Source organism: Choristoneura fumiferana, chromosome 14, assembly GCF_025370935.1.
Source record: "Choristoneura fumiferana chromosome 14, NRCan_CFum_1, whole genome shotgun sequence".
NCBI lineage: Eukaryota > Metazoa > Arthropoda > Insecta > Lepidoptera > Tortricidae > Choristoneura > Choristoneura fumiferana.
Genome location: NC_133485.1, coordinates 4,183,503 through 4,204,194, shown reverse-complemented (window position 1 = coordinate 4,204,194; position 20,692 = coordinate 4,183,503). Strand labels below are relative to the sequence as shown.

The 20,692-nt window shown below is 37.1% G+C and overlaps 1 protein-coding gene across 1 annotated transcript in view; it reads right to left on the bottom strand.

Moving 5' to 3' along the window:
- The window catches only part of LOC141434758 (putative phosphatidate phosphatase), a 64,245-nt gene extending 44,260 nt beyond the window's left edge, over positions 1-19,985 (bottom strand). The window contains exon 1 of the mRNA XM_074097193.1: positions 19,700-19,985. Coding sequence (XP_073953294.1) covers positions 19,700-19,811 — 112 coding nt within the window. The 5' untranslated portion in view covers positions 19,812-19,985. The remainder of the gene's footprint in view (positions 1-19,699) is intronic.
- Between the last annotated feature and the right edge of the window lie 707 nt (positions 19,986-20,692).

Sequence of the window (20,692 nt, the reverse complement as noted above, 5' to 3'; positions counted from 1 at the left end):
ACCTGTTGCGTAAGGTCTATAATCTTGGATTACGCGGTAATCTGAGGTAGCAAGCGTAAACACCAGGTAGCTTAACACCTTGCTTAATTCTCGAGTGTGGAATTTGAGATCTTGCTTTTGGGTCAGTTCGTGGTTTGACGGTTGGTGTTAGTTTCGTTATTAAATTAGAAATTTAATCGTTTGTAAAAGCTGCGCTTCTGTAATCCTGCATAGATTCAATATAAAACGCTCCTTTTGCAATCTAAAAATCGGCTGCTACTTACAACAAGCTTCTTTTCAATTATCTTTTCATTGCAAAATAAACACGTTTCTTTGGCAGGTGGGTAAAACGTTTGTTAAATTGTTTCCCATATCTGCGAAATTATCGTAAAATTATTTAACTGGAATATAAAATCAACAACTTCATGATCCATAGTTGCGGTACGTCGTAAGGCGGTCATTGACTCCGTAAAATATCAGAGTACGAAAAACACCAAGAGCCCACCTATTGAGCCAGTTTGTAAAACATTTGGAAGGATATCTTTAGCAGCGTGTATTTTTTTTTGTTTCATACAGTTGCAAATAGGCAAGAAAGAAATAGAGAAAAGACGAGAGAAACAAAACGAGCGAGCAAAGGATGAAAAATTGAAGTAGGTAATTATACCTATTATGTACTGAGGAAGAAATAAAAATGATTTTATAACGCGCAAGTTTCTACTTAACGGCCATTTAATGAAATGAATCTAAAATTAATATTGTAGATCACAATAAGAACATCTGATCAAATGAAGGAAGAAGGCGTTGTGTGAAATACAAACATTAATCGATTGTCGTCGTACAACAAACTTTACAGAGGACGTAAGATAATCCGTTTCGAATCATCCTACACACATTTCTCTTTTAAAAGGTTAGGTTAGGAGGAACGGTGAAAGTTTGAATGTGACATATTTTTGAACAAATAGCTACTGGCTGGTTAAAAAACTTGCGTAAGGTCGTCAAATAGCGCATCCGAGATGGTAATGCAAATATGAATGCATAATGTATGCGCATGCGGTACTCGACGCGATGCGTGTTTGCATGATGGCGCGAAGTTAGTGTTCACACGAGAACACCTAGTTCCAGTTGTTTAAATAATGGTAAAAGTATTGAAGAAAATAGTACAAAACTACAATGGTTACTAATTGAAGGGTATGCAAGTAAAACTGTAACTACTGCCGTCTCATTAGTCGTGTGAATGATAAAATATGACGGGAGACAACGTCCGTATCATCTTAACTGTATCAGACTAGTCAGTGAGATTATGAGTGTCAAAACTGAACCCGGTATTTTACTAACTGAATAAAAACAACAAACAAACAACTTATACAGTTGCTGATTTTTTGTATTATATACGCCAATTCCAAACAAAAACAGTAATTTTAGGAGATCAAGTTTTTTGTGTTAGGGTCAAACATGTATTAGTGAAAACAGTAGCGATTTTAAAGTCTGTGAAAATCGAAGTTGTAAACCAAGTCTTACAATAAGAATTATATTTCAAAGTATCAATTGCAACTTGTGATTTAGTTTAATTCAGTGTTACAAAATCACTTTCAATACCGACGACCTTACAGTGCGTTATCAATAATTCAACACTAAAACCCACACAAATAAGTAAGACCATAAATACAAATCATAAAGAATATGTTTTTGATGTCAAACCAAACGTAACTTCTCAACGTGAAGCAAAAGGTCACGTAAATGTCAGTGGATATTTTCTAGCTTACTGATTTACTAACGAATTCGTGAATACTTTACATACTGGATGTGATCAGACGACAATGTGAATGTGCAGAGTTTGTGTGGCAGAGTTCAAATAAAAACATTGATGCATGAATGAACTCACTGTTAACATAAGTGGGTTACTACGTATGCGTAAGTAGTGAGATCAGGAATAAACTTTGAAACCCTGATTCCTTTTCAGCAAGTTTTGAGACATAGATGCAAGCACTGTTATTATATTATAGCCCATTAATTTGTTGAATTAAGTATATTTCTAGAAATTTCTAAGGAATTGAGAGGTGACCTCGCATCAGGAAACTGAGCGTAGGACGGCTACGGCTGTCTACAACTACAAGGTAGTGATGACAAATCAAGGTGAACCGAGGGTCAAGTTCGTGGGTAGACGCTACATTCTGATTGTAAATATTTTGAGACTATTTTTTAAGCGGTAGTCATTTCCTGAATGGAGTTTTGGTGATAACTACATAATTATACTACATGCTAGGGCATAAAATATTCTTCAAAAAAGAACCTGTTGGCAGTAAATGATGCTGGAAAAATGCTGTATGTCATTACGTTAGGACAGGTTTTTCAAAGATTTTAATGGATTAAATGCAGAATGTAATTTAATCTAAGTGTTTGAAGTTGGAATAGAATAGAATTTAAAATGGTTTGGGGTTACTTTGTCGCTATATGTAGATTCCGATGGTTTAAACATAATCTTTTATAAGTACTCATAATTATTAACATAGATTCATTCGTTATCATTATTCTGGTCTGACTGATACCGGTATGTTAGCTAGCATCCTGGAAACGAAATTTTCCGGTACAAGAGGCCTAAATGTAGATAAACTGCAGTCCATAACGGATTCCCCAGATCCGAAGAAGTATTGATACGTGACAAGATGTTCTCATAAACAACAAACGACAAGTGACTTGACTTGATATACATTGCTGAGTGAGCAGAAATAACAATGTTTAGCCGGGCTTAGAATTGGCTACGAAATTTTGACTGAATTGCCAGCGTCATCTGTCACCTGTCATGCTTATAGAATAGGAGCTAACGTACAATAGTTGACATAATAAGGCGATTCTATGACGGATTTTTAAGATAGTGTCGTACAGTCATCAGCACCAATATCTGACTCAATAAAGCGTGCGACAATATCTAATACGACTCTATTTCTAGAGCCTGTAAGACATATCAGATAATTTTGCACGGTCGGTTGTGGCAGATTAATACACGTGGTTGTACCATTCGAATTTGGATTCACCGAAGAACGGTTTTACTGTGAATGAAATGACGACTGTCCTTGTCAGGCTTTGTGATTTTACAATATTGGAATTGGAAAGAAGGTCACACAGAAACAGCTCGTGCGTGGTATTACTGGCACTTGAGGTATCCCATCTTAGGCCTCTAGGTTGGCAACGCATCTGCAATACCCCTGGTGGTGATCTCTTATCATCAGGAGACCCACTTGCTCGTTTTCCATCCAGTCGAATAAAAAAAAAATTTAGATGGAAACTTTATAGTCGGATTTAGTTTTTCTGATTTGAAATTTTGCAATGTGACAAAAGACAGGTAAAAATAAATCCATTAAAAACTAGAATGTATTGTATATCCTAAGAATCTCGCAGTGTATGACTACAATAACATCGTAACAGATACACATATTGTTTCTGAGGCATTCATTATTTTCGACATTAAAACTCGTAACCGATATGTAATATTCCCGGCTGGCCGTTAAATGGAGCCAGTCGCACATTGACCCCGATCCGAGCCCAGCGGGACGAAAACTGAACCCACAACATTTGTTTTACGGTAACATAAAGATCATGTAAGACTATAATTATACAACAACACTAATTAAGAGAAGCAGGGAAGTTAATTTGTTAGCTTATAGAGCGTAAAGTGTACAAGTAAAGAAAGGCAAAGAAATAAAAGATGTAAATGTGTGACGGTGCATGTTGACGGTAGACAGACATGACTACACGGTCTTTTGGTGACGTAGTTTGATTACAATACAATGGTTAAACAAATTAATACCTTCGTCACAATCGTAATGGCTATTGTTTTCATTAAGTAATTTGCTGGTGCAGTAAAACAGGTAAACTAAAGTAATAATTCTCCTTTTTGACGTAAAATCGCCAACCCATGACGAAAGCTATGAAACGAAAAGCGTGAGCGCGAAATGACTAAAAACAAAAATGGAAGGCAATGGTCTTTAGCAACGGTCCAACGCTATATACAAGAATTAAGTCTTGGCCGTCTTTAAGCAAATAAACCGAACAAAACCTGCAGCCCACTTTGACGGTTTAACATACATTAAAATGACAATGAAGACACGTTATCAGTACTCGTAAATGTAAATAGTTTTATTGTAAAATATTTAAATCTAACCGTAATAGGATTAGTCTTGATTTAGCCTCTTAGCGATTAAGTAGGAAAAGAATTTGTCGCTTTCTCTTCCCGAACCGATAATATTATTACAATATTCTACATGAAAATAAATTAAGCGGAAGATGGGACATGTATCGAAAATAAAAACGTCACATGTAACAGTTTGTGGTCTATTACAAATTAGAGTTACAGCCACAGATAAGACACAGAATAACCTAAAATACGTAATAATGGTAATAAAACCAAACAATTTAAATAATGTTAAAGTAGTGTTCAACGCTCTGCTGCTCACGACAAAACTTTAATGAAATCCAGACAATCTAACCCCAAAGTGGGTAAGCTGTTTATGGCCATTTCTAACATCTCATTACAGAGAAATCTCACTCAAATCGATCACACGTGAGACACTTTATCTCTCTGATCAGGCTTTCTCGGAAATTTTAATGTTTTTACTGCAGCAGAGCACGAGAGAGGCGCTAAAACTACTTTTTCTGGTTCGTGAAGTCAGTAACAAATTATGTATACTACCTTATTCAGCTTATTAAGAACGCGTTTGTCAAGTTCATGGATTTAGATTCACTTTCTTTGCACGAACAATAGTACTAGGTAAGAAAATATGACTACTGTTGGTGGCTCTAGTGTTTTATTATACAACAAGGACTATAGGGTCAGTGGAATTTCTTTGTAATTGCTTTATTAAAACAAAACGATTAATCAAACTGAAGTCCGCACCGCCTCGCTGATTGCTATTGGCCGCTAATTTCTTTACTCACATCTGTCTTCATAAATGTTTTCTTTTTGCCTCATTCATATTAATCGAAATGAAATGGATGCATTTATTTTCTTTTTTTTTGCCGATCATTAAAAACATGGTTTGAAGCGTACTTGGTAAAATATTGAACCTATATTCTGCACTAGTAGCGTGTAGAGAACTTCGCGTGTTACGTCTTATTTGAAAACAAGAGTACCAGTAATAGCCTATTTACTCTCGTGAAAGGAGCATAATGAAAAGGCGGTCTGAATATACGACCAATTAGCTTCAACAAGATGCACTTCAATTTTAAATTCTTCTATTTATTACTTGTCCCGATACAATCCTTTAAGCCTCCAGCTAGAAGCAGTCGTAAATATCACGCAGCTTCACATAGAATAGCTTTAATTCGACATTTCCATTCACACTACAGTAAAAACTGTCGTAAATCTTTTCTTAGCTATATGCTCTTATAGGCAGTTGTTAAAGACAACGTTGAAATTGTAGAGGATGCACTTTAACAGGGAAGAGTTAGGAAATTAGTACCGGGCACAAAGAATATGGAAATGTGAGAAAGTTTAATAGCTTGAAAATATGCGGATGATGCCATAAATGTACACAAATAGAATATGAGAGCCCCCGCCACCTACATTTTTTTTACCGCTCTATAGTTTAATTGGATTTTTAATCTGTATGAAGATATATGCAACTAAAGACATTACAACGATAACAATCGACCAACAAATATGTTTGAAGGGCTACATAATTGCTTTCAAACTAAATTGGCGGTGAACTATGCGCGCACTAAAAATACAACCCAGCTAATTATATAAACAGACGGCCAACAAAAAGTTTGAATTCTGCGGAATCTCTAAACAAGAGAAACATTAGGAACCTGGAACACGTTTTCGGGAAACATACAAATCTAAATAAAGACAACTCCAAACTAAACACAAAATAAATACAAATAGTTTATGGTTATTAGCAGTTGATATAAAAAGAATCGATTCGATGGAAACTGTACTCTTCCATGCTCATAAAAACAATAAAAACATAAGTGACCACAGGTAACCGTGGACAATTCAATATTATAGAAGAACCAATTAAAATATCTTACAATAGTTAACGGTCAGGTTTCACCGTGGTTTACGGGTATCATAAAAATTTACTACAATCACAAGTGGGTGCGCGACATTGACATTGGTCAATGCGTTAATGAGTCATTATTTACATGCGGCCGCGCTGAGGATAAACTTCAACGTGATTATATATTTATAACAGTGTTAGTGTTGCTAAGCGCACCGTTATCACCGTTTAAAAAACAAATAGGTCTGTTAGAATAAAAACAATATTTATTTGGTTGGATGGGTGGTTGCCAAATATGCAAAGGGCATAGTGCGTGATTTAAATTCCTATCACTACGAACAAATTTTGCTGTAAGTATTAACATTTCCTTTGTTTTTTTTTTGACAGATAACAGAATCAGTCGCTTCTTTAAAAGTCTTTCCATGTTCATAATCTTCAATAGCATTTTTATTTCTTCTGAGTGTTTTCTACTTTCAATGATTTCAATGGGCTGCATGGCTTTATTGTGAGCGCTTTGCGGAGGCGGTGAAGGCGTGCCAGTATCAGCCCAGTCATTAATTATAACAATGATACTACAGATATCGCCAGTATTCTGCGCTATTGTTTGCCCAGGCTTTGTTCTGGCTTTATTAAAAAAGACAGGACTCCCATCGTTAAAAGTTTCTGGGATCGTGTTCAGAAAGTGCAATGTCTTCTTATTTATTACTATAGGCCGTTTCCACTACTCATGTGGCATTAGACGAAAAACGGAGATACACGACTGGGCCTCGATCATTCATTATATCAACAAGACTCTTAAACAGCAGTCAATTGAATCCATCAACACGCAAGGAACTTACATGGCGCACCAACAGACACTTGATCGTAAATTAATCCGCTTAGATTCAAGTTTAGTGCATCTCTGTCTACTTCTAACCACTAATAAAAATGTGACAGGCAGCTTTGCCTGTCCGTTATATTTTCACGCCAAAAATAATGTATTTTGGTGTTTGATGGGACTTCAGTTAAGGACATAAGATATTTTTATTTATTCCCAAAAATTCACTGAAGCTATAGGTTCTGGGCAGATAAAGTACCGAGCGGTAAATGGTCTAACTATCGAGGAAATTAACTGGTGTTTAAATTCATTCCGCAACTCAATTCTAGACAGCAACAAAGCGCCGCGATTTATTAATACTCATTCATTTATTCCACCGCCTGAACCCATACATCATACGAGAGACGGCACAGCAAATTTAAGCACCCTTACAAGGCATCTAAATTCATTACCATTTCCCGTGGGTATCTTACTTCAAAAGTCATAAGGTTCGTTTCATCGTGGCTTTGGAATTGAAAGATCAGATCTTATGGTACCTGTCGAGGGTTGAGATATGATTGCGATAACCCGATAACTTCAAATCGCGTGGGTGTAGCATTAAGAAGTAATAAATCTTCAGCAGGGGTTAATTATTATTTCTTATCTGGAGAAACACGGGCGGCTTCATATGATTTTATTTCATTAGTGTGAGATAGAGCTTGCAAGGTAATTTATTTGTTTTGGACACCTCCTTTAATCAGAAGTGACAATTAAAACTGCTATGAAATTTATGGCTCTTCCTGGTTCATTACACTGGTGGTTTTATGACAGGAGTTGACAACGTCAAGCTGGTTGCGTTCAATGTTGGTTCAATGATATGAAAATAATCAACAACGATTTTAGAAAAGCTTTACGCTATGCAAAAGTAAACATATTTAAATCTAGGAAATAAATCAAGAATCTTAATAGTCTTTCGTGAGTGGGAAGTTAAAATAAGTCTTTCCCAAATAATACCTACCAATTTAAGAGATGACAATAAATAAATATATTTTATAAACTTAAAACCAAACCTTCATGGTAACTGCCTAAATGCTCCATTTTCGGAACACAGAAATTACCTTTGATCATAATAAACCCTAAACCTCAATTTAACAAAACTAATCACAGCTAGGTTAAGTTGTTCAGTCTTAGAGTTCCAGTGCCTGCCGGACTGCTCCATCATTAGACAATGGATACGGATACCATCCTTACCCAAAATACACCCTAAGACTATTCTATTTTAGAACGATAGCCCTAATGTACTTAAATAATGCTTAAGCATACGTCATTTTAAGTTGTGCAATTATCGATTAAGTGGTAGTATGTTCTATTTCATTTCTACAATAAGGTTTTTCCTGTGTCTACCTATTTTATGTCAGTCTAAAATTAACACCACCAGCGTTGAGAGCATGCAATTCTGATCTCCAATTTCTCCACTCATCACAATTAAGCTTGCACGGACGCATCAATTTTGTGCTTCCTCCGATCATATTAACGTCAAACCATCACTGTGAATTACAGTGAAAAATGCACTAACAATAGATGTACTAACCATAATGATACGTCAGTAATGCACCACGAAGCTCGTTGGTAGCCAGTTCAGAATTACGTACGCTACGCCAATTTTCTCATAGCAAAGGCATGATCACAGGTAGTTAGTAAAGCGGCAATCGGAAGGTGTTTTTTGCTTCAGGGCTATCGATCGAGTGTGAAATTGAAGTAACGTCGGCAGCTTTTTTACATCTAGCTATCGTCATTAGACGATTTATAGTGCCTTTTGATGTATATAGTCTGCATACAGTTAAAGTTTTAAATATAACTCTGAACATTGAGTTAACGCTGATTGGGATCCAGACAGTTTAAATGAAGTTTGTTGAGTTTAACAAGCATTCGCCTACATTCCTGAAACAGGATGGCATCGTTTATTCTTCTCCGGTAGAGTCCAATTGAGAACAATCTGACTCGCGTGCATGAAAACTATGTATGATCGATCAGTGCAGGGTCAAACAAAAGCACCTGATACTCGACAAAATGATCGTGCGCAGGAAATACGTTTAGAGCAATAAAGTCAGGATGGTAGGAAGCAATGACCAATTATAAGTAACCGATGGTTTACCGAAAAGAAACCTGACAAGTGGGAGTCTGATTCGCGTACCGAGGGTTCCGTATAAGTTTGTAGGTATTTAGGAATATTTAGTGTTAGCAGAGCTCCTCTTCTAGGCAAAATGTAGAATTTACACAGTGTGGGGTCATTTCAGATGCTTACTGACTGAAGTTAAGATTTTTTTTTATCTTAATTTATTATGGAACTTTGATCTAACGTAATGAACATGTCAGTTCCAAAAGGCCTTAATTATAAAAACAACACAACAGTCATACGATTTAGATGAGTAACGACTCGTGCCAAGAGGGACATGACATGTCCTCCAACCATACCACCGGAACCCCTGCCAGTCCTGCCACAGAGTGGCAAACCTATGTACGCACGGATCCTCTTAAACAGTACTCAAACAAATGTCTACCACAAATCTGTCTACTCACTTATCTCAAAATCCGTATACAAATCTAGCAGTCTGCGACCAGGGCTCCAACAATACGGCTAGGAAAACACCAAGTTAACATTTTCAAACTCTTCTTATCAATTGTGCTAAGTTATTTCGCTTATAATCTTATTAAAATTCGAAACTCCAACACCCCGATGCGTGTTTTTGGGACATTGCGTGAGTCCCTTGAGAAATTGAAGTAAAAGCGTATAGTGGTTGTCGGTAGTATCATGATAGATCAATTGCATTGAGCTTATTTGTAATCTCGAATGTGGATGGATCGTGTTTCGTATCGCTAGCTTAGTTTACTAGGACTAGCGACTTCCTTAGGATATTGTGATTGTTTAATCGATTCTGGTTCACAAACATTAAACATCTAACGGAGAAAATTGCGACAATAACCCCATTGTTCCTTACCTGATAGGTAATTATATTTTGTGTAAAGAATTTCATAGTTATATAACTACTGGGTTAAATTTCTAAGTAGCTAGATTATAATTCAAATTGTCTTATTGTTTAATGGATTGGAGTTTTTATCATAAATGAATCAGAAATTTACTGTTACCGCCACTATACTACATACTAGCACATACTTTTTTATCTGATATATTTATCATTCGAAACGTAATCACTACTCATCAGTTCATCTAAGTCCTTAGAGACTACTTGAATTTACTATTGAAGCGCACAATTAGTGATATATCTATTGGCACTCTCAATGTTTTTTAAAGTCAGCTCAATGGTAAGTTCCAACCTTTTAGGACGTGGCATGGTAACGACAATTTAATGATACTAGAATGCGGCCATTGTGTCATGCTAGAGCTAATTTTGTCCCGATATCGCGAATTTAAATTTTAATGCATTTATTATGCCAGGCCCATCCTGTTCCGGCGACGAATGTAGGGATACAAAACATATCGATGTTGGCAAATATCCAAGAGTTTTTCTTTTGGTATGTAACACAAAAGAATAGTGGCTCTAATATCAAATGGATAGAGAATTATGGTTAAATGGCTATAACATTAATGCTTTCAAAGACAACGTCTAGCGTTTCAAGTGTTTATTAATAAGACACAAATGTATTCGAATAACTTTAACAGTAACAAATGTCAAAATAGCTGTCTAATTTCCAGTTATCATTGTAGCAACTTGGTGCACCACACGCTAAATGATTCAAGATTAATTACATATTGTATAGTATATTATAGGTACACATAAAAATACATAATATTGCACCAACTGCGAAAATGTACTTATTCCTTCCTTTCTGTATTGAAAAGGTTGCCTGGAAAAGATCGCTCTGAAGCTATAAGGCCGCCTATTGATTACCTTGGGTAAATCCATATACATACCTGTGTTTTCTGTACTGCTTACTATGTGTTGGTGTGCAATAAAGAGTTATTGTATTGTATATTGTATTTTTTAAAGAGCAACGCGACGGACTGACAGATCAGGCACGGCCTAAAATAAATCACAGGAGCTACACTTGCATTTGACTTAAAGGTGTACAAAATATAAACTTTCGGAAATCCCAAAAAAGTGAAGCCACGGGATAAAGCTGTTCAGGCATATTTTCCTATATCTACATGGACACATTTAAATACACTTAATTTAAAAGTTTTTATTTAACTTACCGTATTAGTATGTTTTCGTGTATGAATCAAATTTCGCGAGTCGAATTTAACCCACTTGAAGTAGTCGGATTTTGACTTAAAATGCATTACCTAGGTTGGGTGACAATGCAAGTACAGTCAGCAAAAAATCTCGTATTGAAACTTTTTAACGTAAACTCTAAGCTGTTGTAAAAACCAGTACTAGAGGGCAGGATACGAGTGATAATGTGTACAAATATTGTACACGTGGGAATGGCGCCTGCGCTGCGCCGGTAATTATTCTTTAGTCTATGCCGCCCGAGGAATTACCTACTCGTCACAGAGTAGAAAAAGAATAAAGAAGCGAACTTTTTTTTTAAAAAACACAAGTGCTTCAGCATTTAAACTAAGAGTTTTAATTTTAGACCTGTCGGTTTGATAGATAAAGTTGAGAGGTGTTTACTTAAAAAAAACTGGCATGAGATATTTTTCATTCCATGCAGTCTCGATGTTTATGTTTGTAGCGGAAAAAAGAAAACATATAATTACGCCGATAAACCATCAACGTGGATTTATAAAAAATAATTTTTGCTACTACATAATTACCAAATATGGATCGCAATGTTATCCGAAGGTAGTCGTACATAGGTATTATTATTATTATAGGGCCTTTTAGTTAGATCAGCGTTTCTTAACTTCGGGTCGCGATCCAAACTCGGGTCGCGAGCTTATTGGGATGGATCGCGGTCATTCTCTGAATAAAACATATCGTAAAAAATATTTGTCCTTCTTTTTTAATATTTTTCTTTGAAGTAGTAATAGTCGCGGGCAAAAACCTATTTGCACTTTGGCCGCCAACCAAAAAGGTTATGAACTGCTGAGTTAGACAATAGACGTACTAGTAAGTCTCTGTGTCCGTTTGTACTCTGTGCCGTTAGCCTGAAGAGACATTTTGTCGTTAATTGTCATACGCAACATGCTTGAATAATAAAGATAACAAAGCCGCCGCACTTAACTCGTTAAACATCCCTACCCATTTAAACGAGAAAAGATTAACCGAATCTTTATCAAATTTCATATTTTCTATAATATCACAGTCATTAATGGCATAAGTTCTGTGATGTGATATTTTTTCCTCCAATAGTTTATTATTTAAAAAAAGTCTAAACTTACTGTTGTTTCAGCTCCCAACGATTTTCGATGCAATACGACAATGCCCATCTTGGATCACATAATGAAAGAATGATGGATGATAATAAGTATGTAAGTATATACTGTACATACATAATAAGTTTTTGGTAAAAAAAAAATTTTAAATGCAAGGTTTTTTGTTGACTACTTTTTGACAACTTTACTTGCATTGTCACCCAAACTACATTTGAATACCAAATTTAAAGTCGATGCCATTAACTGTTGAGGAGTTCCGTCCTGCGGAGATGATCCTGGCCGGACTACCAGGATGTCACTACCAGATTATTGTATTGTCACGCAATTTACATAAGTATGGCAAAAGTTCAAGTCAATCCGACTACTGGAAGCTGGTCGAATCTAACTTGCAAGAATTGACTAAAGACAGACAACGGGACAGGTGAAACTAAATAAAAGCTTGTAAAAATGTTTCATAGCAAGGAAAATCACTATGACACTTATTGTAAGAACGTTCTACGGTAGGCTACGAACAAAATGGTTCAACTGTACTTATATTTATAATAACATTTTTTATATAACGAAACTGACCAGCGATTGATCAGCGCCGCATGCCATGATTAGCCTTAAATTAAATTTATATTACAGTCTATTAATCCGCAATAACAAACGATGCGATCGGCACCGCTAGCTTTTTCAAATATTTGCGATGTAACACGATAGTTTCGATCTCACCCCTCACGTCGTGACTTTTGCTCATAACTTATAATGCCTTCTTTTGACAGTCAGTTTGAGCTTTTCAATTTAATTTTTCACATCACACAACGAAAAAAAACCTTTAATCTCTCACACCCACACCTACATTTAATCCCTGTCAGGTTTGTATGCCTCCTTAGCGGATACGGTTAATCTGACAGGTCGCGGTGCGTCGGATGTTTTGACAGCGCAATTACCTGCCACTTTGTTTGGCGGCCTAGTGTACCTCGCGTTCACATCCTGCTGACACGACTTGCGGGATTTAGGATAGGACAGGCTAGGGGGCATCCCACCTGGACAAAGCTCAAACGATTTAACTAGCTTCCCTCTAATGTGAAATATTCCAGCAGTTGGTTGGATAAGACTGACTAAACACCCACATCTGACATCGGAGTGTGAAGGTGAAGGAACTGCATGAACATACATTTCTTGCGTAAACGTAGCTATTATAGAGGTGAGACGTATACTGGAATAGGTTTTGGTTTGGACGCGTGAGTACGCGTTCCCGCCCGCGATTATTTTAGCGTACGAGCATTTAGGAGTACGGCGGCTGACAACGTTCCGCCAACTTGAGAACAACCATTCAAATAACACTTTTAGCATGAACACAAAAAGGTCCAGTTTTTTTTATGTCTTTTCGGTAGTTCGATATTCGTAAAACTACTAAAACTAGTACGGTGTACGCAATCACGGGAGCAGCGCATTTACGGAAGTCATTTTGTTTACGCAATGAGTCAATTGAGTTAAGTACTCGTAGATACTCGTGGACCTAGTCCTTGGATCTAATCTTTTTGTGGGCGCGTACTCGCAAGACTCAGTCCACGTTTTGCCTAGTACGTCTCACCTCTAGTAGCTATCATAAGGTCGCGGGTGAGCAAAGTAATTGTTCCAGTTCATGATAATATGGACCTCCGCAAAGTAACGCCTGTTTCATTAAATTAAACACCCCTGTAAAGGTAACCCACATCCAATTGACTCCTCCGACCTTAGCACGGCCTCTCTTAGTCTACCCTGTAGAAAGCATACGCACGGCACGTGGTTGCTACTCAAGAACACATTCGTCTCGGAACGGAACACATACGGCCATCAGTTCTTCGAGCAATGTTCTACACCAACTGCTGCTTAAGTTTGCGAATTCTTGAGACTATGCCCGTTGCTTTGGTGTTTTGACGAATTAACTCATATCTGATTCGATATTGGGCATAACTCCGAGCATAGCTCTCCATTGCCCTCTGAGATCAATAGTGAGCAACCACACTTCAGATTCATAAGTCATCACTGGCAACACTCGGTGGTCAATGATTAGTCGTGCCGCGAAGCACAATAGTTGAAATCCAGGTCTTAAAACAAAGGAAGCAGGGCGAAACATAAGTACTAGACTTCAACTAACATAGGTACCTATTATTCTCAATGGCTTAACCTCCTTGAGAGCAGGTATTAACAGTGGTCTCTATAGGTACAAGTAGCTATGCACAAAGCTTGCACCTATTTGGTTTTCATGGTCGACCGGACCTCTCTCAATTTCAATAGCACAAGACGTAAAAAGTAAAAGGCGCTATTTCGCGCTAAAGCTACGTTGGTTATTTGAAACCTGTAATTGTGAAATTGAACAGACGTGTAAAGCCAGTAGTCCGGCCTTCTAGTTACTAAGGCGCAGGTAACTCGATTTCCACCGGGTATCCAGTTTTTTTTAAATTCAGTGATGACAAGTATGGGAAGGGAACGGTTGTGTACACAAACTGCGTGGTGTGGCCTACGAAGTTTTTTTTTTTAACATACAGCTGGAAAATGAGCAGGCGGGTCGCCTGATGGTAAGTGATCACCGCCGCCCATGGACCTTGCAATAGGCAAATTATTACGTATCATCAGCCAAATATATGGTCTACCAACCCTAAAATTGATAATCGTTTTTTGCATGTCATAAAACAATAATGCCAACAGACGTGTCTGTCAACTTGAAAGTTCGACTTTAGCGACATATTCATTTAATAGGAACTTGTTTAAAAATTGATAAGTAAACCACTTATTTGGCTGATGGTGATAGGTACCCATTTATCACACGGTTGTTTTAGGTAATCCCCGGGTTGTTTAACATAAATGATACACTCCACCAATCGCTGACGAAGAGGGGTTAAAGAAAGCCCGTACCTGCCTAGGTATGATATTATATTATAGGTTTTACATTATTTTATTATGTATTCAAATTCATCCAGTACCTATATTTCAGCACATGGTTCAGTTTTACTAAACACATACACATTTTATTTTGTACGACGTCAATGAGGTGACTTCATTTTGGATTTAAAAAAATCCGACCAAGTTTACATGGCTGTTCGTACAGTCAAATTAATTCAACAATCTATTGACATATTTATTGTTCTGAGACACCTTGTATTTAGCTATCAGTTTCTAGAATATTTCCGGTGATTAATATAATCATCCATACTCGTGAATAATTGTAGCAATCGACGGAAATGCTTCACAAACTGATAGGAAAATATTTTTCAGATACAGCCGTTTCCCGGACAGATAAAGACAACGAAAGACGAAGTGGCAGGCAGAAGCTAGTACTGAGTCATAAACTGCAGAAATATTGTAGAATTAAGGCGTTATGTTGTTGCATAATGTATCAATATCAATGAACTACCTTTCTACTCCGCTACCACACTACAGTAGTACGAGATACTAAAATGTGCAGTAGCGAGCGTGGAGTGAAATTTTGACATTAGACTAGGTACCAGGAAAAATAGAGAAGCGTGAATTAGGTACAGCCGAAGAAATTAAAACTTTTGTCATACTTGTCATCACATCACTGACGCACGTTAAAAATGCAGGCAACCCGATGGGAATCGAGTTGTCACGGCGCCACGCCATTGCTAAGTAATATAATATACATTATCATCAGTGTTAAACTGCATGAAGCATTAGAAATAATGAGTGAAAATTAAGCTTGCTCTATAAAGCTCTCTAAAATTCAAGACAATTTATTACCTCGGCGCCTGACGCCCACCCAAATAGTACATAAAACCTGCAGTAACAAAATCTAAACAAAAGCCACACTGTAATTTGTACTATACCTTGTCTACTGATAACGTCTTACTCTAAGTCAGGGATTCTCAAACTGTGCGGCATGAGCCCCATATTGCCGCGAGGCTTTCTGATATTCTCCTTAGGGTCTCCCCACATCTATCGACGCGGAATCGGCTTAAGCCGACCAAAAAACGCTTTATATCCATGCAATAAGAGCGAAAAAGGCGTCTTCCCGTCGGCAAACGTAGTTACGGGTCGGCCGAGCCGATCGACGTCTTTTTCGCTCTTATTGCGTGGACATAAAGAGTTTTTTGTTCGGCTAGAACCGGTTACACATCGATAGGTTTGGGGAGACCCGGCATTGGTTACTGATTCACGCCGCAGGCCTACCTACAGCGTCTGCCCGTACACGGCGTCCGATCCGAAGCTAAGTATGTAAGACCCGATCGCTCGTAGGCATTATAATAAATCAGGCCCTATACCACGAAGTGCAAAACTCGAACTTCGTATGTTGCCGTCCCGCTGACGCTTATATCATTCATCATTTATTTATCATTTAATACGCGAGTGAAAGGAACGGTGCGATACGAACTTCGATTTGCGAGTTTCGTAGTAGCCCCTCAGGTGTCTTGACATTGGCCAATGAGTGAACGTGCAGCGTGCAATGACGGCCTCACGGTCCCACCGGAAGACCAGCGCCAGCTCTTGAGCCGGCATTATGCTGAGGTGGGTCCGTTTCGTGAACAGTAACACTGTTTTCTTTGTCTTACTTTTATGTAATTATTCTGTCACTGTTCCGAATAAATGTATTTTCTTTCTTTCTTTCTTTCAATGTCAAGGAGACACCCGAGTTTGTAAAATCCCTACAAGGGAACGGGTCAAGTTATGGTGGTCTGCCGTGCATAGCGACAACTCTGTGTCCGCGGAAGAGGTGCATTTAGTAATTTAGACAGTTGAATCACTCCCCTGTACGCCTCCTATGGAAACTGCACGCAGCCTCTAGTTATTTTAGAGCCGACCGACGTAAACGTGAGGCGGCATGATAAAGCGACTGTTGATGTTGTGACCGGCAACACGCCAATCGGAGAGTTTACAACGTTACGTAATGTGGAAGCAAAGACCAAATTATGCCTCACGAGTGCCGTGGAGTGAATATTTTCGTCAGAAAATGAGAAAAGAGTGAATTAGGTGTCTTTAAATGCAACACCTCGCTGTTCACCATCATATCGGCAGTAGGACGTCCACTGTTGGACATAGGCCTCACCTTGCCGTTAGTAAATTTGGAAATATTTATCGTAATTGGCAAGAAGAACAATTGGGCAACCCGGTGACAAGCGAGTTATTGGCGCCGTGCCGGGAAATGAAAAAGTTTGGAAACCCATGTTCTAAATTATAATCCCAAAGTTTCCAAAGAGTCACAAGACACACCTTCCTTATGAAGTGGCGTTAGAGTTTCAATTTGACCGAGAATTTTTATAAAGCGGAAATAAGTCTATTTGGAAACTTGGAAAGCCTAAAGTTCCGTTCTTTAAGATAATGTAGGTGTTGTCTTTAAGGGATTCACGGGTGGTTATCTATGGCCTGTGTTATCTACCTTACACTTTTTTGGGCAGGTGCATTGGTTGACTGACAACAAAGGTCTTTTCTGAGATTGGGTTTGTTATGCAAAAAATACTAGGTACAATACTTGCATTACAGACAGTGACACCTTTGACTAGATTTCTATTGACAAAAAGAAAAGCATTGTGTAATAACTACAATAGGTTCACCATGATGCCTGAAATTATTCTATTTGTAGATGCTATGCTACATGTCATAGAAGGAAAATTATTAAAAAAAAATTGCTTTCACAGGTCGAAATGATATTATCCACAAACACTCTTTGACACTTTTGTAATTTTCATACATATTTAATAACTTATTATTTAACTACATACTTGTTTCCTTTGCCTCAATGTTTCTATGTGTATTGATCAAAATTAAGATACAGCAAATTTTAACATTTAAATACAATTTTCGCAAGTGTTAGTTAACTCATGTGTAAAGCGCAGTAACAACTTGTTAAACAATTAACAGTGTTTAATAAGTATTAAATGTTGTAAAACATGGCCTTTTCAAATTATCTGTTAACGTTTCTTACTGTGTTAATGTTTTTTTAATTTATCAGTAAAGGAAAATAATAGGGTATCCATTTATAAGACAAGGTATGCATATGTTTTTACCTAACTCAGGGTTTCTTAAAGTGGGGTCCAAAGAGCCCTTAGGGGTCCGTAGCTGTGTATCAGGGGTCCCACAGTAGGTCAGTCCATAGATGAGAGTTTGTATAAAGGGTCAGTCTGTAAACCTATTTACTAGGAAATTTGCAAAAACATTTTTTGACAAGGGTCCGTGGAATTGTTTAAATTGTGAAAGTGGTCTGTGACTGCAAACAGTTTAAGAAACCCTGACTAACTAGTGAGAAGAAGAAGTTGTCGATACAAAAATGTACACATAAAAGTGGCTTAATCAATACTGTCTTTACCATAAGAGCACACGGGGCCCGTGCCTACAGTGCCTAGTGCCCCCAGCACAGGGGGCCCCAGAAAGGCCTATACATTCACTTATTTTTCCATTTTAATCTGACAAAAAGTCATAATATTTCTATTTTAGTTTACAAAAGAGCCTCAAGTTCTTGTCTGTTACAAAATTATATTTAATTTAACATGATTAAGGGTGTCCTGAGGCACGGTGGACGGACACCCTTAAGAGGGTTGCTGGCGGGCTGAGAACAGAGTGTTGTGGCGCGCAATGGAAGAGGCCTATGTCCAGCAGTGAACTGCTTTAGGCTGATGCTGATGACAAGATTATAAGTCAAAAATGTTTACAACCGTTTCTGACTTATAACCGTGAGTTAAAACCGTTTAATTTTGTAATTCTTTAAGTACAAACTTCATTTGATAGCAACATCAACAATGATACATTTCTTGGAATGTATGGACAGGGTCAGTCAATGAATGGGTGCAGTTGAACATAAGCACCCTCTGTGTGGCAACGCACCAATGTGTGCAATGTTAGTGCAGAGCTAACGTAATGTGATAAGTGCTTCGCATACAATATTTGCGGAAAGTGTAATTGTTTATGTTAATATTTATTTTGATAAAGGTATCAAGGTAGGTGTCTAAAAGACTTTGTTTTTAACAAATCAAAATGAAAAAATATTGAGTAGGTATTAAATTAAAATTTATAAGTATGAAGATGACATGAATGGCAGTTTTGTACATTAAAATTTTAAATGGCAGGTTACTTGTTAAGTAGGTACATTATAATAATAATATTATAATTAATAATATTTTTGTGTTTTGTGTGTAAGAGAATATACAGTATAAGAAATACATAACAACGAATGGGTTTGTAAAATAAAATAACTAGCTGTTCCTAAAACTTTGTCTACATCCCGTGGGAACTTTGCATTTTCTCAGGATAAAAAAAAATATTCTAATTTTTAAATTGTGTGATAATAATAGAAAGAATTTTTGTAAACGGTAAATAATAGTGAACCAAATTTCAAAAAATCTTGTTCAGAAATACCCCACTACAAACAAATAAACAAAGTTTACCTTTTATTACGCAATACAGATAATCGACCTTTTAGTTTAAACGACAAAGTTGTTATTCAATTAACCAGAGTTTAGATACATAACGACGTTTTCAATCATCAACTAATGTCTTCAATTTCACGGAAAAAGCTTATTAAAATCAAATTTATAACAATTATCAATACTGATATTCGACTATGTTGCTTTGAGGTATCGCAAATTAAGGAAAAATAAATTAAAAACTTACTGCAAAAAAGTATCACGAAATCCATCACGATTTTTCGCAAAATAAACTTCGAATCACGATTCATGGTTATTGAGTGGCTCCGTGAATTTGCTTTACGCTCATTTGAATCCATTACAAGTATATTTTAATTAAATAAAGAAGGTAAATAATAATATTCACTAGCACAAATCGTTACGAAATCGTCGCGAGCCGTGCGATCGGTTCGAACTTTTGACAGACTATACGTCAACCACTAAACGCATGCGCGCGCAGACTGCGTGTGTCGAGTAAGTGCGAGCGAACGAAACGTCGCGCTGCCTTTATGGAGTTCACTACACTTTTAAACTCAGCCGACTGAATAACTCATTAAATAGAAACAAAATGACAAAACAAAATACATGTTTAAACATAATATCGTTAATTGTGTAGGTATGAAATAAAATTTTGTGATTGAAAACCTGTGAAGGTTTACCTTGGATTCTTTTGTAAACATTGTGGATTCTTTTGCAAATATAACAGATAAGCAAAAATACGTTGTTCCAGCACCCGAAACGATTTGTTTGATTTAGCTTAATAAATTTGTTAGTTTTGGCTAAACACCTTATTTTACTAACTCCCATCTCACATGAACATAACTGAGCATCGTGAAATTTAGCAACGAATTATTATTATTATTATTCCCCTCAATGGCGGCCTTAAGGCTTGGGCCAATGTCAGTTAAATAACAGATAAATATATTCTTCTTCTTCACGTTGTACGGTGATTGTAGTTTTTGCAACTTGATAGCAAAATTCCAGAAACCACGCGAAGACAACTTGCGCATTAAACATACGACATTAAAAAATGTCGAACGTGTAAACGAATAGTTTTTGACGTATAGCCAAGCATAACAATTGAGATCCTTAATGTGCAACACCTGAACAGCAACAGACCTTAGGACTTGTATAGTACTTAACCTACTTGTCTAACTAGATATTAAATAATTAGATGCCTACCCTACCCTACTATTTTAAA